Below are 27,212 nucleotides of genomic sequence, written 5' to 3' on the forward strand. Positions count from 1 at the left end.
AGAAGAAAATTGATGGGTGGAAAACTGAATCAGTGTTAGAAGATGAATAATAAAAAGTACAGAAGATCTGAATAGTATCATCAATAAATGGAATCCACAGATACATCAGGTTTTTTCCTATAGAAAACACTCTGAGAGACCACAGAATATTTACAACTGACCATCTATGTTAGGTCAAAAAGAAAGCCTAATAAGTAGGTGGATGAAGAATGTCACCAGCTCTCTCAGTAAACAAAGGATGCTGCAACCATCAAGCCACTGCAGACACCCCCAGCTGTGCACCCTGAGGAGATTCAGGATGGAAAAAAACAGGATACTGGACCTAGACAGTTAAGGTACATATCAAAGGAATTTCAGTAAGCCCAGACTCTTGCATCTTCCCATACACAGAAAAGCACTAAATTCATTAACTTGAGATGTCTGATTTTCTTTAATTAACAGTAATCTTTTGATGTTCCGATAACCTGGAGGTTTTTTGTTTTTTTTTTTTTTAAACTCCTATATATTCTGGCTCCTCCCTTACTTCTTCAGAATAGTCCCTCAGAGTTGAGAGGCTGTCTCCTGGGCCTAAGTCCTCAGTATGTCCGCGGAATAAAACATAACAGCGAATGTCACATTCTCTAATTACAGTGCAATAAACTAAAGAATTTAAAAAACCCAACCCACTTTAAGATCTTCTGGTAGGAGTATTAACTAGTTTAATTATGTCAAAATTTTAAATGTGATACCCATTAACATAATCATAATATTTTACTTCTATGGATTTAGTTTATGGAAATAACTGGACAAGCACACATGATATCTGAGGACAGTCATCTTAACAAAGTAGTTTTATGAAAAATTAGGACCAACATAAATGTTAAACAAACAGATTCAGTGGCTTGAATAAATTAAAGAATACCCATCTTATGGAATACTATGCCTGTTGATACAGAACAGCATCTGCTGATATGAAAAGATAAGTGATGAGGGGAAGGCAAATTTCAAAAAAAGCATACAACTACAAACTCATTAATATAAAATTATATAATATAGCATATGTTTCTAGGTGAAGAGTTGGCTTGAAGGAGGTTCTTCAAAATGTTATTAGAGTTACAAGGGTATTTCACTTTCTTCCATATACTTTTTTAAAAATTATTTTTACAGTTAACATGTTATTTTCACAGTGAAACAGAGAAGGATCCTGTGGGGGCTCCAGGGCATGGAAGCCTTTTTGTCCCCCATTTCTTATAGGCAAGACTCCAGCCTCCATTAACAGTTGCTAATCAAGGGAGGAGCAGCCAAGAAATCACCTGAGGGAAGATTAAAGAGACCAGAGAAACTCATCAAGATTAAGAGACCCTGCACACAGCCTAATCTTGTCAGCAACCCCACCCTTGAACTATTGCTGTAAGACTCCTCCTCAAATCCTCCTGGGTTGGGACACACAGCTTTTCACGGCAGGAGCCCGCTGTGTTCCCCTTTGCCTGGCAAAGCAATAAAGCTATCCTTTTCTACCTCACCCAAAACTTTCTCTCTGAGATTCGATTCCGCACCAGTGTACAGAGAAGCTGAGCTTTCGGCATCAACAGCCAGAGAGCTATTTTCACTTTTTTAAGCTGAAAGTCAATAAGTAAAGCTTTCAAAGGTTTATTTACTGCAGGTCTTATTACAACATTAAAGACATTACAAATAATAAATTACGATAATGAGCACTTGATAAATGGTAGTAGCAGGTACACTGTGCTAGGTGTTTTTAACTGATTAGCTGACTCCAGCTCTCCTCATTTCCTGTCTCCTCCTCCGCCTCTATGCTGAGTCAGGCTTCATGTGCATGTGTTCTTCCTTTAGCTAGTAAAGCTCATTCTCTGTATCTCCTGGTGGAGTTCCCTATACCCTTGCAAGATTTCATTTCCTCCTCTGCAAAGCCTTCCAACTCTCCCTGAATAGGTAATCCTTCTCTCTGGGTTTTTAAGACTTCTTTTAGAACACTCAGAACAGAATGGTTTACTGTTATATTGTTTACATGTCTGTCTCTCCCACCAGAAAACTGGTCTTCAAATGTTACTGTGAAAAACAAATTCGTATCTTCCTAAAAATTGGACAAAACAGGAAAACAAGTGGCATGAAAAAGAGGACATTAAAAACAAGGGCTTGGGCTTCCCTGGTGGCGCAGTTGTTGAGAGTCCGCCTGCCGATGCAGGGGACACAGGTTCGTGCCCCGGTCCAGGAAGATCCCACATGCCACGGAGCGGCTAGGCCCCTGAGCCATGGCCACTGGGCCTGCGCGTCTGGAGCCTGTGCTCCGCAATGGGAGAGGCCACAATGGTGAGAGGCCCGTGTACCACAAAAAAAAAAAAAAAAGAAAAAGAAACAAGGGCTTGATAACACAACACTGTAAATCAACTATACTCCAATAAAAATTAAAAACAAAACAAAACAAAGGCTTGATTATGAGCAGTTCTTGCTAAAACCTGTGGCCAAGATTTCTTCTTATCAATCCCAAGCTACACCCCAATCAAGATAAAGTATGTGAAAACAAGATTTTCCTTTTTGAAAAGCAGGGATGGTGACAAAAATCAAATGAACCAGAGGACTCCAACTACACTCTTAAGTGACAAAGATGGAAATGAAACATACATGCATGCTTTTACTTTTTTCCTTCAAGCTTTTTTACAGTACCTAATAATAGAATATTAGAGGTAACTGGAATGCAACCAACACCCTTATTTTACAGATGAACAAGTTGAGAGCTAGAGATTAAACATTTCCCCAAAGTCATTCAGAAGATAAAAGGCAGATGGAGTTAAGAACTAGGCCTCCAAACTGCTAGTCCAGTAAATGCTCACCTTCCCAGTACCCATACCATTCAAAATCTATGAGGTTATTTATGAGATTTCCAAATGATACATTAAATTTGATCTCTACCACTTACCTTAATGGCAAACTGTAAGGAAAAAATGTTCCCATTTTCTGTAAGAGGAGATAAAACCTTAAAACCATTCATATTTTACTTACATCTAAAAGCTTTGAACTAAGGTACTTCATTCATTATTAAGAAGAAACAACTATTATGTGCACGGTATTCAGTTAGCTCCTGAGCTATTTATTGTTTAAAATGGTAAAAAACAACAACAAAAAAACAAACTGGTGACTAAATTCTATGTAACTTTAAAAATCTAACATAGTGGCAGGTGCAGCAGCCACCATTTTATTTGTTCTCCAGAGCACTCTATACTACTCTACTATCTGAATCAACTTATTACTCCTTTACTTCACTGTTTCCAAGTAGTACATTCTTCCTATTTAGCACCTTTTTAAAAACCAAGATTTATCTTATAACCATTAGTGTGTCACAGTTTAAATGGCCACAGTTTTTTCCTTCTGAGTGGTATACAGAATAATGGTGTACCTTACAACCTATCATATCGTAGGTTTGGAGAAATATAATAACTGTTATTTAAGTTTTTAGTTTCAGTTACTGTGACTATTTTGGGGAGGTGAAAATTTCTTTGTAGTGTTGGAAGCCATCCTGGAGCCATTGCACCATGACAAAGTCATGAAGCAACGGAAGGCGAAACTGCAAGGCAGCGCCGTGCCAGGAAGGTGGACTACAGCTCTGTTGTTATGTTTTATGATAATAAATTTACATATAGGGGCAATGTGGGGGGAATGTTGCTCCACGTGAAAGAAAAATTCCTCTAGGACTCCCCCTCCTGAAACTACCACAGAATGGGAAGTACCCACTAAAGCCCCGGGGAAATGGGTAAAGAATTAAGAGCCTGGAACGAAGGGGATGTTTTTATGAAAAACACCCTCTAGTATGGAGTTATGGCCATGGGCCGGAGTTCCTGATGACATAGGAAATTTATGGTTCTATTATAAAGGAAGATTAATTATACAAAAGCAAATGCCTAGAGCAGAACTGGTTGCTAGGATAGGGAGAAAACACTGTCTCAGTTGAAGGAAACAACGAGAAAGAGCATGCAGGGTATACTGTAAATATTTTCGTGGAACCATCGTAAAAGGTTGCCCATGCAAGAAGAGAAATAGGAACAAGTAGCTCCAACTTTTATAATTAAAATAATTCTATAACTGCTTGGCTTGATTACTAAGAAATAACCTGTGATTAATGGGAACTTGGGGAAATATTTTAATAGGACATCTAGAAACTAGGGGATTTTTTTTTTTAAATCTTTATAGAATATTTTGAGGTTTGTGCTAAGGTTGTTTGGTCACGTACCTGGTAATGTAATCAACTACAATATATAAACCTGTGATTGTAAACAATAAAGAGACATGAGAGAGAGAAACATGCAATGCTGATACTTTAAGAAGTGTAATAGATTTATTTCCTTCGCCGACGCTATCCATCCCTTGGGTATCCCTGGACTCGCTGGAGCTGGACTCCAGCACTGTAGGATTTTCCCCTTGCTACTGTGTTTTTAGTTTTAAAAACTCAGCAACAAAGCAAAACAAACTTATGGTTACCAAACAGGATGGGGGTGGGGGGAATAAATTAAGAGTTTAGGATTAACATATACACACTACTATATATAAAATAGGTAAACAACAGGGACCTACTATATAGTGCAGGAAACTACACTTAACATCTTGTAATAACCTATAATGGAAATGAATCTGAAAAAAATATACATATACTATATATACTTACATATATCTATAAGTAAAAATATATACTATATATATTTTTATATATATAGTATATCTATAACAATCCCTTTGCTGTACACTTGAAATTAACACAACATTGTAACCTATACAATTTTTTTTTTTAATTCAAGATTCATCCCCTTCAGTCTCCCCCACAAAAAAAACCATAAAAATTGCCTTCTTTGTTTATCACTACAGTGAATGGCACAGCATCACTCCAGAACTCAGGAGTCACCTGTGACACCTCTCATTGCATGCCACCTCTCCGGCCCCTCACATAATGTAATCATCAAGAACTGCTAAATTTATCTGCAAAAAAAATCTCTTAAACCTGTCCCTTTACTCCTACCACCACCCTTCTATTTCAAGCTCCATTGTCTCTTGCCTGGGCAACTCCAAGAGTCCCCTAAAATGGTCTCCCCACATCTGTTTTTTTGTTCCCTGTAATTTCTTTTCCACAATGATACTTACTGGTTTTTCCTTAACATAGCCATCCAGACCTTCCAGGGTCTGTGCTACCTTCTCTTTGGTCTATAAGGTCAGCAGCCTTGGCCTCAAGAAATTATGTTCTCTTCTTGGATTGGAAGAATCAATATTGTGAAAATGACTATATTACCCAAAGCAACCTACAGATTCAATGCAATCCCTATCAAATTACCAATGGCATTTTTTTACAGAACTAGAACAAAAAGTCTTAAAATTTGTATGGAGACACAAATAGCCAAAGCAGTCATGAGGGAAAAAAACGGAGCTGGAGGAATCGGGCTCCCTGACTTCAGACTATACTACAAAGCTACAGTAATCAAGACAGTATGGTGCTGGCACAAAAACAGAAACATTGATCAATGGAACAGGGTAGAAAGCCCAGAGATAAACCCACATGGTCAACTAATCTATGACAAAGGAGGTAAGGATATACAGTGGAGAAAAGACAGTCTCTTCAATAATTGGTGCTGGGAAAACTGGACAGCTACATGTAAAAGAATGAAGTTAGAACACTCTCTAACAACACATACAAAAATAAACTCAAAATGGATTAGAGACCTAAATGTAAGACTGGACACTATAAACCTCTTAGAGGAAAACACAGGAAGAACACTCTTCAACATAAATCACAGCAAGATCTTTTTTGATCCACCTCCTAGAGTAATGGAAATAAAAACAAAAATAAACAAATGAGACCTAATGAAACTTAAAAGCTTTTGCCAAGCAAAGGAAACTATAAACAAGATGAAAAGACAACCCTCAGAATGGGAGAAAATATTTGCAAACAAATCTACGGACAAAGGATTAATCCCCAAAATATATAAACAGTTCATGCAATTCAATATTAAAAAAACAAACAACCCAATCCAAAAATGGGCAGAAGACCTAAATAGACATTTCTCCAAAGAAGACATACAGATGGCCAAGAAGCACATGAAAAGCTGCTCACCATCACTAATTATCAGAGAAATGCACATCAAAACTACAATGCGGTATCACCTCACACCAGTTAGAATGGGCATCATCAGAAAATTTACGAACAACAAATGCTGGAGAGGGTGTGGAGAAAAGGGAACCCTCTTGCACTGTTGGTGGGAATGTAAATTGATACAGCCACTATGGAGAACAGTATGGAGGTTCCTTAAAAACTAAAAATAGAATTACCATATGACCCAGCAATCCCACTACTGGGCATATACCCAGAGAAAACCACAATTCAAAAAGACACATGCACCCCAATGTTCACTACAGCACTATTTACAATAGCCAGGTCATGGAAGCAACCTAAATGCCCATCGACAAACGAATGGATAAAGAAGATGTGGTACATATATACAATGGAATATTACTCAGCCATAAAAAGGAACGAAATTGGGTCATCTGTAGAGACATGGATGAATCTAGAGACTGTCATACAGAGTGAAGTCAGTCAGAAAGAGAAAAACAAATATCGTATATTAATACATATATGTGGAACCCAGAAAATTGGTACAGATGAACCGGTTTGCAGGGCAGAAATTGAGGCACAGATGTAGAGAACAAACGTATGGACACCAAGGAGGAAAGTGGCCAGGGGGTGGTGGTGGTGGTGGTGTGATGAATTGGGAGATTGGGATTGACATGTATACACTAATATGTATAAAATGGATAACTAATAAGAACCTGCTGTATAAAAAAAAAATAAAATTCAGAAAAAAAAGTACAATTGATATAATAGCAAAAAAAAAAAGAAATTATGTTCTCTCCTACTGTAAAATCACTGAACGTGCTATTTCCATTGCTCAACAGTGCTCTCTAAATACATTTTATCCTTCAAGCCTCAGTTCAAAGTTCATTTTCTCATGGAAACCTTCCCTGATCCTGGTGACTAGGTCTCTTTCATATCATATTACTCTCCTACAGCAATTAACACAACTGTAATTTTATGTGTTGTCCATGGATTAATGACTGCCTTCTACTCTTGCCTTTAACATCTATGAGAGCACTGAACTGAATTCCCAGCACCAAGCAAAGCATCTTCACAGAGACGGTGCACAAATATTTGTTAAATATACAAATGTTGTCTAAGTAACTAACATGATATCTATAACTCTCAATTGCTCAGATTTCTTCAATTCAGCATTTTACTCATCTTCATCAGTATCAACACCCAAATCAGACTTAGGTCTTTATTTTCTTGCCTCCATACCATGAAAGCAAAGGCTAAGTTGGTATAAATTTCAATTAAAATCTGTTCTTCTAGTATTTGCTTCATTTACCTCTTAAAACTCCATTTAGAAATTGGTTGTCCTAAAATTATAGCAGTGGATTCTTAAATTAACAAAAACTGGAAAATTCTGTATTCTGCTTACGTCTTGATATCTTAACTTTAACCTACTATTCTTAGTAAATCAACTGTCAAATGTTCAAATAAGTGTTAACCATAAAGAGCTGTAGACAGTAATCTCTTTAAACTGCAACAATTGATAAAATGCTGTAAATCTGATGACATGTTAACTCACACGTATGGGAGGAAAAAAGCATGCATACAAACATGCCAAACAGTACCTGTCAGAATACATTTACACAAAAAAACCACAAGAAAGGAAAATGTGACGAGGGAACTTTATTTTAAGCTCTGATTAGAGAACTTCCCTTTTTATGCTTAATACTTAATCGTCCAAATAAGCAGTACAAATTTTTTCCCCAAATATGCAATCAATGTCATCAAACTTATCTAATTCAATTGCTCAATCAACGGATGTAATAAACCAAACACTCAGGTACATAAAGTAAGTCTGTGCTTCTCTGTAGGCTTCCAGAGGAGCCACATTTGTCTTGTTCACCAGGATATCTTTAGCCCTTGGCACAAGCAGGTACTGAATGAGGATTTACTGAGAAAATACATCAACACAAATAGGAAAGTTTGTTTTAAGCTATTTTGCATGCTTCATTTCTCTCCCTTCAATTCCATTTATGTGTTGTGTTGTGATTTTTTTCTATTAGCAATTACAAAAGTGCCACAATTAACAGATGATATATTGAGCTAAAGTTAAAGAAAGAGTACTCATAATCAATATAAAATAATAAGGGACAAAAGCAACGGAAAGGAAGGTAAAAATTGTTTTCTCCTTTTTTTTTTTTTTTTTTTTTTAATTAGTTTCTGCTTTATAACAAAGTGAATCAGTCATACATATACATCTGTTCCCACATCCCTTCCCTCATGCATCTCCCTCCCTCCCTCCCACCCTCCCCATCCCACTTCTCCTTTGTTAACATTGGTAATTAATGAAAAGTTGTATTTTATAGCACTCCAATTTCAAATGGAATTAAAAGAATTTTCACATATTTACCCTCAATTGTCTTCGCTTCCTCTCCTTTCCCAAACAAACTTTCAAATAAATGCCCAAGAAACTCTACCAAAATCAGAAACCAAATATTCACTTTCCTATATACACATTAATCTCTGGGGGAAAAAGTAACAAACAACAAGCTAAATTTACCTGTAATGGGTATGGCATAGGGCATATTAATAGTTATTTCCCATCTACAGATTTTAAAAAAAAAGGGAAGTATTTTTGTATGTAACATGCTCAGGATGACTGCAAAAGAAAATACTTAACAGACTTTTGTAATTCTCTACTTAAAGAAAAAAAAGGAAAGGAAACAAAAATTAAGTATCAAAAGTTTAACTGAAGTACTTATACTTTTTTTAAAGTTTAATTTGAAGGACTAAATGCCCTTCCCCCTACATTTGTTTACACATTTTCAAAACTTTATAAGGTACATTTGTTAAATTACTGTGACAAGTATTCCAATACAAGCAACTGTAAAAGAAGAGTATTTTGGAAAAGCGCAAGTGAAAGCAAGACATACAAAATAGAAAAATTACATAACTTGGAAAATGCAGTCTTTTTTTAAACTACTTAAATCCAAAAGTATTGCACTTAACCCTTAATATTTATAAGTTAGTAAAACGACTGCCACTTTCTAATGGAAAAAAAATAAATATGGAGAAAAAAGTCAGAATAATCAAGCCATAACTCCCACTTACAGTATCATATATGAAAGATGATATGATGATATATGCCAAGCACACAGTAAACACTACAGAGAGCTTTTTTTTAATCAGAAGGAAGTTGCAAGGTTTTTAGTTTTCACTCCAAAAATAAAGACTTACCATCTTATTTTCTGACTCTCTTTAAACAGCACTTAAATTGATTTAATATTAAAGATTTGCTTAGTCTTTAAAGATTAAGCAAAAAAAACTAGCTGGATAAGTAGAAAATCTAAACTTTAGTACACTTATATTAATACATGAAGTTTGAAAAAGCTGATTTTAAATGCATTACGGCCAACACCAATGTTCCAAAGTATCAGGACTCTGAAGACTTACTAATCCAACCATCCTATTCTGAAAAAACGTCACCTTTTGAGATATGGGATTCTAATTTCCACAACTTTACAATTTTGGTTTTTGTTTGTTTGTTTTTAATCTGAGCCTTTCAAACCTTCCTGAACACCACTTACCTTATCACGTGCATTACTGCTCTGCTTCTAATACTTAACAACAAAATCACTTACAGAACACTGTCGAAAAATGCCGGGTTTGGGGGGAAAGGGGGTTGTTTTTTTCTATTTCTCTGAATGCCCAAGAGATTTAAAAGGCAGAAGGAGATGCCAGGGCAGGGAACTCACGGGAGTAAGGGGAATGGGGGAGAAGAGACAGTTGTCTGGGAGCGAAAGGTTGTCAGAAGAGCAACGTGCTCCTTTACAAAAACACTTTAGAAATTGCAAACGGAGAATCAGCCTCCCCGTCCAAGCTTATCAGCTGTCAGAATCCCTACGCTCTCACCCAACAGTCACCCCGGCGGACCCTGGAGAAAAAGGCGTCTGTCCCTCGCGGGTCTCCTTCAACGACCCGAGGTGACCTTCGCCTAGCAGGGCGGCGAGGCCGCCTGGCGTACCCCGCGAAAACCGAGAGGAAGTTAACCGGGAAACAAACGCTGGAGCTCCTCCACCGACCCTGCGCCGACTCATGCCCACCTCCGCAGGCAGACGGGTGGCCATGGCGTGACGCCGCCGACCGGTCCTCCGTACTGACAAGTGTCCCCGCGTCTTCGCCGTTCAGTATTTAACCTTCTCGTACCCTCCTTCCCCATTCCCTCCATTCTAGGAACCAAAAAAGAAGTGAGCGGTTGTGTCTGGAGGCAAAGAAGGCGGCCTGGCCATCCCCGGGAAGAGCCCCGGAGGAGGTAGGCAGCGGAAGGCTGCTGGCACCGTTCTTCCGGGACAGGGAAGGTTCAGCTCTCTAGGCCGCGAAGCCGCGGCCTCGCGTAGTGAGAGGCGCCGAGCGAAGGGGCAGCGGGGCGGCCGGGCGCCGGCGCACATACTCACCAAATCTGGAACTTGAGCAGCGGCCCCGTGGCGTACTGCATCTTTAATCTCTTGCCAGGCACGCCACCCAGGTTGGCCGAGGCATCGCTCCGGACCACCGCCGACGCCGCCACCAGGAGAAGTAGCAGAAACCTCATCTTAAACGAGCAAACCACTTCGGCCGTCCTCAGACTCAGACTGCAGCCGGCCCAAGGTAGAGCCGGAGCCGCGAGCTGCCCCCGACCGCGCAGGCGCGATCCGCCAAGGTCGTGAGGGAAGCTGGAATGCGCCTGCGCATCCCGGCGCCTGCGCACGCTCTGGGAGGGAGAGCTGACCTGTTTCACGGTCTTGACCCACCATCTTGGATGTGCGCGGAGATTCTTGGGATGGAGTGAGATAGGTAGAGAACAAACAGCAGCTGATGGGATATTAGAGGAGCCTGTTAATGAAAGCTTCTGGCACACCTGGGTTCTACATACAATTTCATGTAGTTCAGACTTTTATCTCCCCAAGACACTTAGGAACACCTGTTTAACAGCCTTGATTCAGGTGTGGGAGATAAAAGAGAAAGCCCCCGCCTTCCAAACAGGAATGCTTCACTCTTTCTGGGTGCATGCTATGGCCTTTTCTTTGAACTTGGAATATTGCGCTCTCTTAAAGGAGTCTTTTTAAAAAATACCTTTGGAAAACTTCAACATATACAAGAACAGAGTAATTACCTAACTCATTAACGACCTTTAACAATTACTGGTATTTTGGCAATATTAATTGTCTATAGTACAGCTCTAACCACTTCTCCCCCAAGGAAACAAATACCAGACATATCACTTCATCTATGGATTTTTAAGCATGTATCTCTAAAACATAACTTTTCTTTGGGGAGAAGAAAACTGACCACAATACCATTATCCCACCTTGAAAAATAAATTATTGCTTAATACCAAAATATCCAGTGTTCAAATTTCTCCTGTCTTAATGAATATTTATTTATTTTTATTGTTAATTTGTTCAAATTGTTATGGAACCAAACTTGGGTCTGCTCACCTGTGGGCAGTAAACCAATCTATTGACACTGGGCTGTAGTGAAGGAAAATGCAGCATTTACTGTAAAGGCGCCAATACAAGGAGGGTGGGTGGCTTGTGCTCTAAAACCCTGAAACCCCTGGTGGTTTTGCCTATAAAAGTCTTTATGGGCAAAATTTGGGGTGAGGGATGCAAGGTGTGCAGCTTTCTTCTGATTGGTTGGTGGTGAGGTGCTCAGCTTGAATTTACCATCCTCCACCAGGGTAGGGGCCTTAGTTCCTGCAGAAGAACTCAAAGATATTGTTATATATATTCCCCAGGGCTGCACTATCGTTTCTTGACTGCTCCTCCCTTGTTTCTGTCCCTTCCCTGATTAGCAACTGTTTGAATCTGCCCTTTGGAACTCAGGGAAGGTCAAGGAGGCTGAATGAAGCCTATTTCCTACAAACAAGAAACCAGAGACACAGAAAGGATTTGTACCCAGGAGAGCCCCACAGGGTCCTGTTCCTTTTCAAAATCAGTACCAAAATAAAAAGTAATCCTTTGCCATTGGTTGATATGTCTTTTAGATCCCATCAAACAAAGCCTTTAAGGTCAAGATTACACCAGGAATTGAAAAAGTTTCATTTATTATTCATTGCAGCGAACACACACCACAGGGAATCAAGGGGAGTCTCAGTAAGAGGGTGTTAGGAAGATTATTATAGCATCTGGGCTTTGGATGATTTGGGAAGAGTATTGGGAGTGCCAATGGAAAATGGGTCATATTTTTTAAATAAAGCCTCAGAATGAATAAACATCCATCATTTTGGATTATTTAGCCCAGGTATTGCAGTTATGAAATACATCAGGTATGAATTCAAGAAATAGTTGAATAGGAAGTTCTCAATAAATGTGTATGCCCATAGTTTCTCATATCCAATAGTTTGAATGAAGCACATGATCAAAAATTGTTTCCTAATTTAAGGATGCAGTGAAAGTCTGAAAACATTTCACAATAGTTGATTTCAACTAACTTAAAGTGACTAAAACAAGTCTTATATATCTTAGTGAGACAGAAAGGGGGGGCAGGGCACAACCTTTAAAAGAATGACATAGCTGTTGAGGACATGACATAAACTGGTTAGAACCAACTAGGTCCAAGATCGTGGACGAGTAGACTTGCACTAGACATTGAGCCTCAGTATATGCTCATTGTAGTACATCAGCAGCTAAATGCACACCCACAGGTGCCATGACAGTTCTGAGACCATAAAAGGCCAAAAGTGGGCAGTAGCCCAATTCCTGGAAATCTCCGCCCCTTCCCCAAAATAGTTGGAATAATCTTCCCACTCATTAGCCTATGAATTACCCACCCCTGTGAAAACTGACAACCGCATACCCTGGGGCCTCTCTTGCCTTTTGAGATGGCCCACACTCTGGAGTGTGTATCTCCCTAATAAACTTTCTTTCACTTTACTATGGCTTCGCAGAGCCAAGAACCCACACTTGGTGGCCGTCCCAGGGACTCATCTGAGACCTGGGATGCAACCATCCTCTCGTGCCCCACCTTTTTTTCCTGTAATATCAGGACAAAAGGAACTGAAAAGCCAAAATCTTAAAATGTTTTCAGTAATCACATTGATGGCAATACTATTTTTTAAATTAATTTATTTATTTCGTCTATTATTATTATTATTTTGGCTGTGTTGGGTCTTCGTTGCTGTGCGTGGGCTTTCTCTAGTTGCAACAAGCAGGGGCTACTCTTCATTGTGGTGCACAGGCTTCTCATTGTGGTGGCTTCTCTTGTTGCAGAGCATGGGCCCTAGGCACGTGGGCTTCAGTAGTTGTGGCATGTGGGCTCAGTAGTTGTGGCTCGTGGGCTCTAGAGCACAAGCTCAGTAGTTGTGGTGCACGGGCTTAGTTGCTCCACGGTATGTGAGATCTTCCCGGACCAGGGATCAAACCCGTGTCCCCTGCATTGGCAGGCGGATTCTTAACCACTGTGCCACCAGAGAAGTCGGATGGTGATACTATTTTGTTTGTATTATTGTTTGAAACCCAGTCTCCCTAAAAAACGGAGTTCTTGTATCAAGTTTATGATTAACCTCTCTATCCAAAACTTCATTACCTTTCTTGTTCTGCCCCTGTTCCCTGAGAACGGAGGAGTATCAAAGAAAAGGGGGGATTGAAACCTAGCAGGACTCTGCGTGGCCTTCCCAGGTACAAAAGCCCCTCTGTGTCCCCTATTTCTTCTTTGTAGAAAAAATGCTTTAGTCTCCTAGGCCTTCCCCAAGTTCCAAAAAGCAGACTAATTAGAGAAGTGAGGGAATGCAGAAACCAAGGAAATCAGTCAACCAAGAAAAGTAATAATATTGAATAGCTTAAACAATAGAGTTACAGGACTCCTAGTTCCTCCTGAAGGGATATACATAACAACCTGATGCATACCTTTGTGTTGTTCTGCAGGAACTAAGACCCCTCCCACCCAGGTGGAGGATGGTGACTACACGCTGACCACAAGTACATAGACCCAGGTTGGTTGGAACCAGAAGGTTGATGATTAAGATTCCCAAAATATCATCCTGATCACCAACCAACCAGAAGAAAGTCCACAAGCTGATAACACACCCTGCAACCCTCATCCCTAAGGTTGCCTTTAGAAACCTTTCCCTGAAAGCCATCAGGGAGTTCAAGTCTTTTGAGCATTAGCTGCCCATGCTCCTTGCTTGGCACCCTGCAATAAACACTGTACTTTCCTTCACCACAACCCCATGTCAGTGGATTGTCTTTGCTGCACATGGGGCAAGTGAACTCCAATTTGGTTTAGTAACATATTCTAAGACTGTTGCATGTAATGTGGGATAAAGCAAATGAGTGATTATACTGGTGTCAATGGGAATCAAACTTTTGGAGGAGGAGAAAGGAAACAGATTTAAGTTAGTGTATTAAAAATACATCATAAGAAAGTATTTTTCTCAATTAAAAAAACATTTAGGGGTGGCCTGAGGCGACCCAGCACCGGCTCTTTGGTGGGGCTGGTGGCAGACTCTGGGAGGGCTCCAGGGAGTGCTTCCCAGGACTTCTGCTGCTGGTGTCCTTGTCCCCACGGTGAGCCACGGCTACCCCCCACCTCTGCAGGAGACCCTCCAATATTAGCAGAAAAGAAGAAAAAAGCTCATACAAGAAAAAGGTTTCTGTTTATTTAGAAGACACAGACTAACATTATTATATGGAAGCTGAAGGTTTCCAAGAACAAGAACCCTGAGATAAGTTGGAGTTAATGAAAGCTTTTCTATGGCTTTTCCAGTTGTGACCTGTCTTCCAACCAGCTCTGCAGTATATAACCACCTAGACAAGCAACATTCCTCTGGAGCCAGCATAGGGCCCTTCTTGAGCAGATACCACCAGACTCACACACAGCTCTGTTACTAAGGTTTTATTTAATTTCAGAGTACAAATATTGTATTTTTTTCAAATGCTTATTAGTTTTTATATACTAGGAAGCTACATTTTTGCCCTTAATCACTCCTTCTGGATTATGACTTGTATACACATATATTGGCATCAGATGAGATAAAAGTCAACTTGTCTGTCATAACATTTCCTTTAATATATTAGTTTCCTTAGAGCAGCATTCTTGCTACTAAAGTTAACATGTTTATTCTTTCCTTCTCACACTCTCAGTTAAAAGGTGAGCTAATTCTCCCAACTGTTTTTGATTGATTAACAGAAAATCCTAAATTCAAACTGTTAAAGAACAGTTTGATTTTTGTGGCTCTCCTCAAGTATGTGACACATCTTAGTTTATTGAAATTCTTTCAATACCCTAGATGGCAGGTTTTTGTTTTTGTTTGTTTTTGGTCAATTGATCCAAGGTTTACAGTAGTACAAGTCTAGACCACAGAGTAACTAGGGAAGGTTATATAAATGCTAATAGATTGACAAATGCCACCTCAAGATGAATTGCTTGTCACCTTTTTTCTGTGCTGTGACAAGCAATCAACAGCTCAGATATTTCACAAGCAGTGAATGACTATTTAGCTTACTATAGTTTTTCCCCCAATTCAATTATTTATAACAAAGCAAAATCTATGCTCATTTGTAGACTGGAATCATTAAGCAGTTAAATGGAAGGTTTCTGAAGTAGTATATTACAATTTAAAAATTTAGGGCTAGTGAAAAAAATCAACCCTAAATGATAATAATTTTGTATAGTATTATACAAAGCTCTAACAACTAGAAGAGATTATTTACATTTTTTTTCTTTCTTTTATTTATTTTTTAAATCAGTTGCTTATTTGGGGGGAGGATTTGGTATGGGGGCAAAGAAATACCAAAACTAACAGAATGAAACCAACTTTATTATTTTTTTCTCATACTAGTAGATAAAACAAACTTTATAAGTAGGTCATGGAAAGAAGAACGCTTTTCAAAAAGTGTCCAGGGCTTCCCTGGTGGCGCAGTGGTTGAGAGTCCACCTGCCGATGCAGGGGACACGGGTTCGTGCCCTGGTCCGGGAAGATCCCACATGCCACGGAGCGGCTGTGCCAGTGAGCCATGGCCACTGAGCCTGCGCGTCCGGAGCCTGTGCTCCGCAACGGGAGAGGCCACAACAGTGAGAGGCCCGCATACCGCAAAAAAAAAAAAAAAAAAAAAAATCATAAAAAAGTGTCTAGCCTTCCAGTGCCTTTCCAAACTTAAGCTACTGCAGCACTTATTTAAAGAATAGAAAATATCTAAACATTTAGGAACCTCTCCCCCTACCCCCTGCCCCCCGCATCTTTACAGCTTGATATTTTGTTTTCACCAACTAGGCTGAAGATGTTATTTCTTTTAACAAACTGGAATTTCCAAATAGTTTATCTGTATTTAAAGATGATGAACTTTCATATTTTTTCCAATACTTAAAAAAAAAACACCTGGTATAATTTACATATGAACCTTGATTCTGAAATGCATTCCATACCTGTCTCATTTTGCCTTTTATACTGTCTGAAGAAGTACAGTTTCAGTACCCAGTTTTGAAACTAAAAATTAGATTTAAAGTCTATATTACCTTTCACATTTTCTATTTTTCTCTAAAATTCAACCTTTGAAAATATAGTAACTGGATATTTCTTCAAACAGATGGCCTGGGTGATGTTCCATAAGTGTAAAGAGGTAGTTAAAAACTCAGGGAAGGTGTTTCCAGCAAAACTTGTAGCTTTTGTGTCTTGGCTAAATATTCAAGGGTTAATATAGCCCTGCTGTTCAGTGTCTTTTACTTGAAGAGAACTTTTGTAATTTATTTTTTATTGTGCCTTAAACACTATGTAAATAACCTTCAGTAATAAAGCATTACAATTATTAAAAACAATTAGAAAGTCTTTGCAGCAGTAAATTAGAGGAGAAATATCACAACTATTTCAATAGAATTTAATAAAATTCACTTCATTAATTACAAAATTTCTCAGCAAACTTAGAAGGAAATTTCTATAAGCTGATAAAAGGCATCTAACAAAAAGTATAAACATCATACTTAATTTGAATCATTAGAATTTGAGGAAATTCCCATTTCAGTCAGAAACAGGTCAAGCATTCCCACTCTCACTGCTCCTATTCAGCACTGTACTAAATTGTACAACTGTGCACTGTACCTAATGAATTTAGTAAGACATGAAAAAGCATTAAAATGTATAAGTACTGCAAAATAAGAAATAAAACTACCATTGTTTGCAAACAATATTATCATATACATAGAAAACCAAAATAATCTACTGACAAACTCTGAGTACAGCAAGGTTGCTAGATATAAGCTCACTTTACAAAAATCAATAATTATCTTTCATCAACAATTTAAAAATGTATTTTTAAAAAATGTATCCTTTACCAATACTTCCTAGAATAAATCTAAAATGAAATGTGCAAAACTTTTATAAAGAAAAATATAAACCTTTCTACTTACTCTTCAAGGCCAATTCACTGTTTGTCCAGTGAAGTCTATCTTCAGCCCTTCCTGCACTATGCCCCTGAGGCACTCAGCACTGACCTCCTACCTAGTCATTATATAACATTGTAATCAGTTATTACTATGTCAGACTCTTCTGCTTTTAGCTGAGACTGGCAAGGTTAAGGACTGTCATTCTTCCTTGTAGTCCAGGTGACCATGGACTTCTTGAAATAACAATGAGAATAAAATGAGAACAAATAATATCAGCTACGAGTGCCTACTATATACAAGGTGCTATTAAGGGCTTTACTTATATTATCTTTATTTATTAATTAATTACTGACACAGAGCAAATAATGTTTGAATGTGTGCATGTCATGGATGGTTAAGATTTTAAACAGTGAAGAAGAAAAGAGAACGTAAGCAAAAGCCAGGAGAGGGGTCGCTGCAGGACTGCTGTGCTAGAGGGGGGTTCCACTAGGGGATGAATGGGAAACCAGATTGGGAATGTAGGTGGAGCAGATTGTGGAAGTCCTTGAATGCCAGGCTAAGCAGTTTAAATTTTTTTCCTATAGAAAATGGGAGCTGTTGAAGATTGGCAGCATTATCAAAGCACTGTCTTAGGAAGACTGATGTAGTAACTGTGTGCATAGTGATTGAAGTAAGAAGTGTCTAAAGGTAGAAACTCATATACAACAGGGAGCTAGTTAATGCAGAACAATCATTATAAACCACTTTGACATAGCACAAAACCAGGGCACAAGGAATAACTAGACTTGCTGGGTTCTTGAGGAACGACTTCTTAAAGAAGATCACTATAGGGTAAGAAAATATTTCAACTAGGAACAATAAGATGTGCAAAAGTAGGCAAGTGGAAAATCTCATTAAGCCTAGAAGGTTTCCACTGCTGGGGCTCAGACACGTGTGGTGTGGCTGGCAGGTAGACACGTGGGTTAGGGTGGGGGAACATGGAATGAATCCTTCTGGGAAATAATGCATTTTAAGAGAAGGAGCCAAACAACAAGAGCCCAGGCAGCGACAGAGCACAGGTCTTTGGGGGAAAGATGATTCCAAATCCAGCAATAAGGACTGTCGCTCAGACTGTATCCCCATCCCAGCCCAACTCAATTCAAAAAAAGTGACAAGTCTAAAAGTCTAAAAATGCAGCACAACATTGGAACCCCAGAAGCACAACTTTTAACAACTCTCCCCCAAAAGACTATAATGTAAAGGGAAAAGAGACATTCTCCATCTTATCCAGGGACACAAGCTATGGCATGATGAAGCTCTAGCATATCAGGCTTATGATATGCTAAATATGCCCAGATGTTGAAAGAGACCCCAGGGTCTAGTGGAGCAACTTCAGGTGCCAGCAGAGGGTGGGGTATGCAGCAGTGCAGATGTAGCAGTTATCAGAAAGACGTATGGTGCAATTAGGGGCAGTGGCAACACCTGATAAGAGTGACTTCATTTACTGAATATAAATCAGACATCCCCTGGAGCCTCCCAGACATACTTGGAAGTGGGGCAGGGGTGACAGGCATTAAATGGATTTGCATGGAGGACCAATGAGTCTGTGACATGTGAGCTGGTATTATTATTTTTTTTTAATAAATTTTATTTATTTATTTTTGACTGCGTTGGGTCTTTGTTGCTGCGTGCGGGCTCTCTCTACTTGCGGCCAGCGGAGGCTGCTCTTCGTTGCGGTGCTCAGGCTTCTCACTGCAGTGGCTTCTCTTGTTGCGGAGCATGGGCTCTAGGCGCGTGGGCTTCAGTAGTTGTAGCACGCGGGCTCAGTAGTTGTGGCTCATGGACTCTAGAGCGCAGGCTCAGTAGTTGTGGCTCACGGGCTTAGTTGCTCCGCAGCATGTGGGATCTTCCCTGACCAGGGCTCGAACCTGTGTCCCCTGCATTGGCAGGCGGATTCTTAACCACTGAGCCACCAGGGAAGCCTATGAGTTGGCATTATTAACGTTACTCCATTTATTCTCAGAGGCTGGTAGTTGGTCAAAAATTCAGGTTACACAGAAATAGTTTATGTCCATAAAAAGATCAGCAGAACTGGCCTGGAGAAGTCTCCTTGGAGAATACAATTAAGACAATTAGTATAAGGAAGGGTCAGAAAATCGACAACCTTGAAAGGCTTACTGAAAAGTAAAGAACGAATTGAGCAGACAACGGCAGAGAAAAAAGTGCTACAGGTTTCTGAGGAAGATCATTTTCGGGACTGAATGCCAGGTGGACTGGAAAAAAGAGAGAATGGAGATAGTACAGCACCAGGAGTGATGATCACTGGTTTTGAAGTCCAATCCTCTCCCTCTTACTAGCGGGGTACCTGTGACTTTCCTTACGGTTTTAACAAGGATTAGAGCAAATAAAATGCAATATGTAGAAAGTTTAGCCTGCTGCCTCAGTAAGTGGTAGTGACCGTTATTATTGCTTGTCTAAAGTAGTATGGGGGGAAATTCCCTGGCAGTCCAGTGGTTAGGACTTGGCACTCTCACTGCCAGGGCCCTGGGTTCAATCCCTGGTCAGGCAACTAAGATTCCACAAGCCTTGCGGCAAGGCCAAAGAAAGAAAAGAGTTTTAAGAATTTTGAACGTGGTATGATAAATGTAAAGAAAAAGGAAGAGACATGGCTAAGAGATTTTTTCCAGAGGAAATATGGTGATTGCTGATGGGCAGTCTAGAGAGTGAATGTTATGGGACAAATGTTTGTGTTCTCCCCCAAATTCATATATTGAAGCCCTAATTTCCAATGTGAAGGTATTTGTAGGTGTGGCATTTGGAAGATAATTAGGTTTACATTAGGTCTTGAGGGTGAGACCCACACATGCTCACAAAGAAGAAGTCATGTGAACACACAGCAAGATGGCAGCCGTCTTCTAGCCAGGAAGAGGGCCCTCACCAAGAACCAAGCTGGCCAGCACCTTGTTATTGCACTGCCCGGCCCCCAGACCTGTGCAAAATAAATGTCTCTTGTTCAAGCCACACAGTCTATGGTATTTTATTAGAGCAGCCTGAGTTAAGACAGTGAAGAAGCAATAATCATGTCTCTAGCTCAAGTGTTCTTCTGATTTAATTGGTCTAGGATGAGGCCTGGGCACCGATGTATTTAAGTTTCCTCAGACTATGAAGCCAAGTCTAGTGTACTAGACTTGAGGTCTCTTAAGGTATAGACTCAGGTCTTATTTGTCTTCAAATCTCCAGAGAACCCAGCAAATTACTATGAACATGGAAGTTACTTGAACTTTTAATGCAGTGAATGGTAATGGAAAATTTTGCAAGTGGTAAAAGAAGATAATTTGTCAATGTGTTAAATTTCAACTTTTGACTAGATAGTCAAGTAAACTTATGCTGGAGATAACTAGTAATATGGTACTAGAAAGAGACAGAATGTACACATATGTATTTGGGAATAATTTAAGTGCACGTGGTAGCTAAAATTATAAAAGAACATCCATGTGTAGTAAACACATAATAGTTTTGAGGCCTCAATTAAAAGCATTTGATACAAAGTAAATTAATATAATCACCTAGAATTGAACTTAAAAACAGTATCTAGAGAACATAGCCTGTATGGAAAAGTATTATTTGAACCAAATGCATCCATTTCAAGATCGAAAGTAAGAAAGAAAGAAAGAGTGCTGTACAAAATTTGAGCAGCAAGTTACCTCGTGGGGGCCTCTTCATAATATTAATAAAGTGCATATTGTAGAAAGGCTCCCCAGCATTAACTCCCCCTCTTCTGGTAATGGCACTTCAGTTTCTCTTTGGAGGACTGGCCGGAACCCATTGCACACAATCTTGTTGGGACTGTCAATTAAGATGCCCAGGGCTTCCCTGGTGGCGCAGTGGTTGAGAGTCCGCCTGCCGATGCAGGGGACACGGGTTCGTGCCCCGGTCCGGGAAGATCCCACATGCCGCGGAGCGGCTGGGCCCGTGAGCCATGGCCGCTGAGCCTGCGCGTCCGGAGCCTGTGCTCCACAATGGGAGAGGCCACAAGAGTGAGAGGCCTGCAAACCCAAAAAAAAAAAAAAAGATGCCCAAAGCTTTCCCAGCCAGAGCTGTGACACTGTCCCAAGCCAAAAACTATTGAAGCCAATTAATTCTGGTAGAAGAACCCTGAGGAGCATTCTAGACCCCAAACTACTCTGCTTCCTGTCATCTCCTGGCCTCATTGTTTTTCTTTTCACTTCTATCTGTGAGCTATAACATATTCTGTTACTACTCTTTTCCTCTTAAGTTAGAGAGAGACCCTTTCTGTTGCTTGCAAACTAACCCTAACTAGAGCCATGTTAAGCTCTTTCTTTCCTTAAGCCTGGTTTCGGTTTTTAAACTCTTGCCACTCCCATCTCCAACTCTTAAACATAGAATTGTTGGCAGACAATACTTAGAGAAGTTCAGACAGTAGACTATCAGTGTCTAGGAGGCCATTACACAGATGGGATAACCCTGGCCCAGCAAGCTGTTCAGGCCAGCAAGCTCAGAATCAAGGCCAGACCTCAGTACCAGGAAGGGGCTGGAGCAAGAGGCCTAAGATTTAAGGCGTACAATAAAAACTATGTTCACCCAAAAACCTGCACATGGATGTTTACAGCAGTTGTCTTCACATTGTCAAAACCTGGAAGCAACCAAGATGTCCTTCAGTAGGTGAATGGTTGAATGGTTAAATAAACTATGGTCCATCCAGACAATGGAACACTATTCAGCTCTGAAAAGAAACGAGCTATGAAGTCACGAAAACACATGGCGAAACGTTAGATGCATTATTACTAAGTGTAAGAAGCCAATCTGAAAAGGTTGCATGCTGTATGATTCCAACTACGTGACATTCTGGAAAAGGCAAAACTACAGAGACAGTAAGATCAGTGGTTGACAGGGAGAGAGTAGGGAGATGAGTAGGTGGAGAACAGAGGATTTTTCAATCAGTGAAATGACTCTGGACGCTACTATAATGGTGGATACATGTCATTGCACAGGAGACCAAACCCGTAGAATGTGCAACACCAAGAGTGAAACTTCATGTAAACTATGGACTTCGGATGATTATGATGCGTCAAGATAGGCTCACCAGTTGTAACCAATGTCCCACTCCGGCGGGGGACGTTGATAATGCGGGGAGGCTGTGCATGAGTGGAAGAAGGGGGTAATCTCCGTACCTTCACCTCAATTTTGCTGAGAACCTAAAAACTCATCTCAAAAAAAAGTCTGAAAAAACCCCCACCACCTTTCCTTCCTCTGCAGCACTCTTGCTAGGGTCAGCCACTACCTCTTTCTCCTCCAGGGAACAGGGGGATGTCCAGAAACAAAGTCAAGTCTCTTCATTTAGATCAGAGGGAGTTCAGATTCTCACAGCTTCTGTGCGGGGTTGGCTTCATGGCTGTGCGACCTGTGTGGTTACACAGGGCCCAGGACTTAAAAACACCCTGCACTTGGTTTAATGCTTTGCTGTCACTGCCATGAAGTTCTTAGTTTTTGAACAGGAACTCCACATTTTCATTTTGCCCTGGGCCCCTGCTACTTCTACGCCCAAGGCTGATCACTTCTCTGTTCCGGTCAATATTACCAAACTATCTAAATTCCCAAGTCTTTCATTGCCAGTGTTTAAATGCAAATGCCTGCTTGCGTTCTGTGGTCCAGATGTATTATTTCAATCAATAAGTATGCATGAATTGTCTCTATTATATGACTGGGGGCTTGGGAGAGGAGGCACAAGCCAAGGACTTTAGACTCCTTAAGAGGGTACCATGGGCCCTTGCTGGGAAGAAGAGGGGGAGAGGACACAAAAGCAAAGCAGGCTGGGCGCAATAAAAGGTTCTCTCTGGTGATATCACCATTCTAGGATTTGACCTGTTAAGCTTCAACTGAACATAGACAAATAAACAAAACTGTGCTCAGAAGTAATTTTGCCCAAGGATGTGAATGCAAGAAGCTCTGCTTTGCCATGTCTTTTAAGACTTTAAAAACACAGCTGACTTTTCTTTTGTTTTTTGACTTTTCTTTTGAAAGGAGCTTAATTCCTAGATTTAATTTTAATTTAAATTTAATTTAATTTTAATTCCTAGATTTAAAATTTTAATTTGTGGAGCTATTCCCAAGTCACATAGTTCCTGATTTTCAGCTATTCCTGGGTTACACAGCACTTATTTCCTCTTCCAAGGGTGCTCACCATCCCTCCCAGCTCAGAAAAGAACCAGAGATGGTGTCCTGGGTGTGATGGCTCTGACCCAATTCCAGGGTCTCTTCACTTCGCTTCTCCCTTGCTTTCTGTCTTTCTCTGTCCATCTCATGTATATCTTTTTCTCTGTAATGTCTTTTTCACTTTCCTTCCTGCTTCCATTTTTTGCTTAGTGATCTTAGGAAAAATCTCAATTGTGGCTGAATTTGTGAATAGTGAAAATTTAAATTAAGGAAAAGAGAACATAAGTTTATATGTATGTAGCAAAGAACCAGTATCTAAAGCACACAAAAATGACCAAAAGCATCTATAGGAATCTCCTAAAAATTATTTTCTTCTACTTCTTCCTTCATTTAAATCTGCTTTAAAAAAAAAAGTAAGCATTCAAACTTTCAAAAAGAATTCTCATTCTATTTTCTTTTATTGGCATTACATTTTTTTTTTTTTTTTTTTTTGCGGTACGCGGCCCTCTCACTGCCGTGGCCTCTCCCGTTGCGGAGCACAGGCTCCGGACACGCAGGCTCAGCGGCCATGGCTCACGTGCCCAGCCGCTCCACGGCATGTGGGATCTTCCCGGACCGGGGCACGAACCCGTGTCCCCTGCATCGGTAGGCGGACTCCCAACCACTGCGCCACCAGGGAAGCCCCTGGCGTTACATTTTAAAAATTAATTTGTAAACAGCTTTTTTGTTTTAATGAATCTATACTCAGTTCTTCCATGTAAAGTTTTCATGGGCTCACCTCAGCACCAATAACCACTTATATTATTACCCTCTGTGGGAAAACATATGCAAATTCCATTTGCAAACATTTGACCTACAAGCAAACTCTTGAGACACGATTCAATTGCAGCCAATAGATTACTGACAGAACTCAGGGGAAAGGGAGGAGTTAAGCCTGATGGCAAGGGGCTAAAGAGGGTTAATTCAAGGAGTTTGTCAATATAAAAAGAAAGAGCAGGGACTTCCCTGGTGGCCCAGTGGTTAAGACTCCATGCCTCTAACGCAGGAGGCATGGATTCAATCCCTGGTGGTCGAGGAACTAAGATACCACATGCTGCGTGGCCAAAAAAAAAAAAAGGAGCAGCACCCCATGCTATTACGTTTTCATTTGCATATTTCTAGTACGGAACATATTTCCATAAATTCTAATTCCTTAATTCCCCAATTCTCTGATCTTTGAAACCCTCTAGTGAACATAACAAGAATTGTGTTTTGGGTGAAATGAATAAAATGCTTTTGATTTTCAAATTCACTTAAAATATAAAGATATTATAAAATATTTTTTTAAAAACCTTAGAAGTATGCTTTTCTGACTTCCGCTTTAAGATAGCAAAATAAGCACATGCATTTGCCTCTCTCCTTTCTCAGGATCTTAGAGAAATGACAGTAAAGTGGCACAGCAAGAAACCCATGGCAACACTGGAAAGAAGGCAGTGGTCTAGGAACTGTAAAAACTCTAGACAGGGAAGTGTAATTCTCCCACATGACCCGAAGATGAGAACAAGAAATACCGGTCAACCACAGTAGTATCTCCCATCTCTTTATATCGATATACAATGAATGCCTGTTTTATGTATTTTTTGCCTAGGTGCTCTATAGACTGAACGTGTGTGTCCCTTCTAAATTCCTACGTTGAACCTATCCCCAGCATGATGGTGTTTGGAGGTGAGGCCTCTGGGACGTGGTTAGGTCATGAGGGCAGGGCCCTCATAAATGGGACTAGTGCCTTTATAAAAGTGGCCCCAAGAGCTCCCTCACACCTTCCACCATGTGAGGAGACAGTAAGAAGACAGAACCGGGAAGCAGATTTGTCAGAAATAAATGTCTTATTTATAAGCAACCCAGTCTATGGTATTTTGTTACAGCAGCCCTGATGGATTAAGACACCTGGCTACATCGTTTGGTACCAGGTCTTGAATCTTCAAGTGTCTTTCACTTCATTTCAATGTCAATCTTAACATTTCTAAATACATTGTATTTCCTTTGTAACCTGCACTTTACACAGTAAACACTTGATGAATTGACCTATGCAGCTCTCTAAAAAGCGCCAAGTTTATTCCTCCTCAATCTGGTTTGATTTTATGCTCTTGGGGGCAAAGATGACCCAGAGAAGTAGGCACCTGGTATGGCTTATTCCACTATTCCTCCTTCCTTCCAAGAATAAAGAAAACACTTAACTTTGGCAAGATTGGAACAGCAACACTGTCACTGTAATTTCTGTCATTTTACTACTTATAAATTCATATCACTTTGCCTTGCTCTGGACATTAATATATTTACATAGGTGGATGAATCCAAGAACTGCTTTGAAACCTCACTTGAATAAAAATTTTTAGGGCTTCCCTGGTGGCGCAGTGGTTGAGAGTCCGCCTGCCGACGCAGGGGACACTGGTTCGTGCCCCGGTCCAGGAAGGTCCCACATGCCACGGAACAGCTGGGCCCGTGAGCCATGGCCGCTGGGCCTGTGCGTCCGGAGCCTGTGCTCCGCAACGGGAGAGGCCTGCGTAACGCAAAATAAATAAATAAATAAATAAATAAATTTTTAATAGTCCTAGCTGTCCTAATATCTAACTCAAAGAAATATACTGCAAAAATGACCACCAGTTATACTGAGCATCCATAAAACAAATTTAATTTCTCAAAACATCCAGCTTAATCTCAGAATACAGATAAACATCTATACCTGTTATTTTAAAGCATGTGTGTATGTGTTTAACTGACATTTTATAACCTAAATGTACATCAGTATGAGCTGGTTAAATTATCTTACCTCCACACAATGTGGTCATTATAAAGATATATGTATAAATTTTAAAACAGCTATGTACTGATATGGAATGATTTCCAAAATATGTTAAGGAAAAAAAGGAATAAAGAACAGTGTGTATGCTTTTTTTTTAACGGAAGTGTGTATATACTTGAATATAAATATGCAATGTATCTTTAGAAAGATACATAAGGAAGTGAAAATTGCTGCATCTAGAACAGAGGTACTTTTCACTGTGTGCCTTTTGTACTGCTTGAATTAAAAAAAAAATCCTGTTCACGTACTTCCTATTTAAAATTTTTAAAAAAGAGGATTTTATGTGTTACTATATTCGATATTCTTACAAATCAGTAAGACGAAAGCCAAATAGAGAAATGGGCCAAGGAAAAGAAAAAAACAATTCACTAAAAAAATATAAACAACCATCAAATGTGGAAAAGTACATAACCCATTACTAATAAAAAGAAGTAACAAAACCAAAAACTATTATTTCCCTTCCCTCGATTTGGTAAAAATTCAAAAGCCTTATAGATTTGATAAGAATATGGGAAAATTTCACCAGTAGAAGTATAAACCTTTAAAGAAGGAAGGACTTCCCTGGTGGTCCAGTGGTTAAGAATCCGCCTTCCAACGCAGGGGACTCGGGTTCGATCCCTGGTCAGGGAACTAAGATCCCACATGCTGTGGGGCAATTAAACCCGCATGCCAAAACTAGAGAGCCCGCATGCTGCAACTACAGAGCCCATGTGCTGGAGCCCGAGCACCCGAACTAGAGGAGGCCCGCGCACCGCAATGAAGAGTAGCTCCTGCTCGCCACAACTACAGAAAGCCCAT

At 40.0% G+C, this 27,212-nt stretch overlaps 1 protein-coding gene across 1 annotated transcript in view; it reads right to left on the minus strand.

Annotated features, from left to right (window-relative positions):
* Nucleotides 1-10,758, minus strand: part of SELENOT (selenoprotein T) — a 28,095-nt gene extending 17,337 nt beyond the window's left edge. The window contains exon 1 of the mRNA XM_081235282.1: nt 10,516-10,758. Coding sequence (XP_081091408.1) covers nt 10,516-10,652 — 137 coding nt within the window. The 5' untranslated portion in view covers nt 10,653-10,758. The remainder of the gene's footprint in view (nt 1-10,515) is intronic.
* Between the last annotated feature and the right edge of the window lie 16,454 nt (nt 10,759-27,212).

Source organism: Mesoplodon bidens (genome assembly GCF_964165515.1).
Source record: "Mesoplodon bidens genome assembly, chromosome: 5".
NCBI classification, from domain to species: Eukaryota; Metazoa; Chordata; class Mammalia; order Artiodactyla; family Ziphiidae; genus Mesoplodon; species Mesoplodon bidens.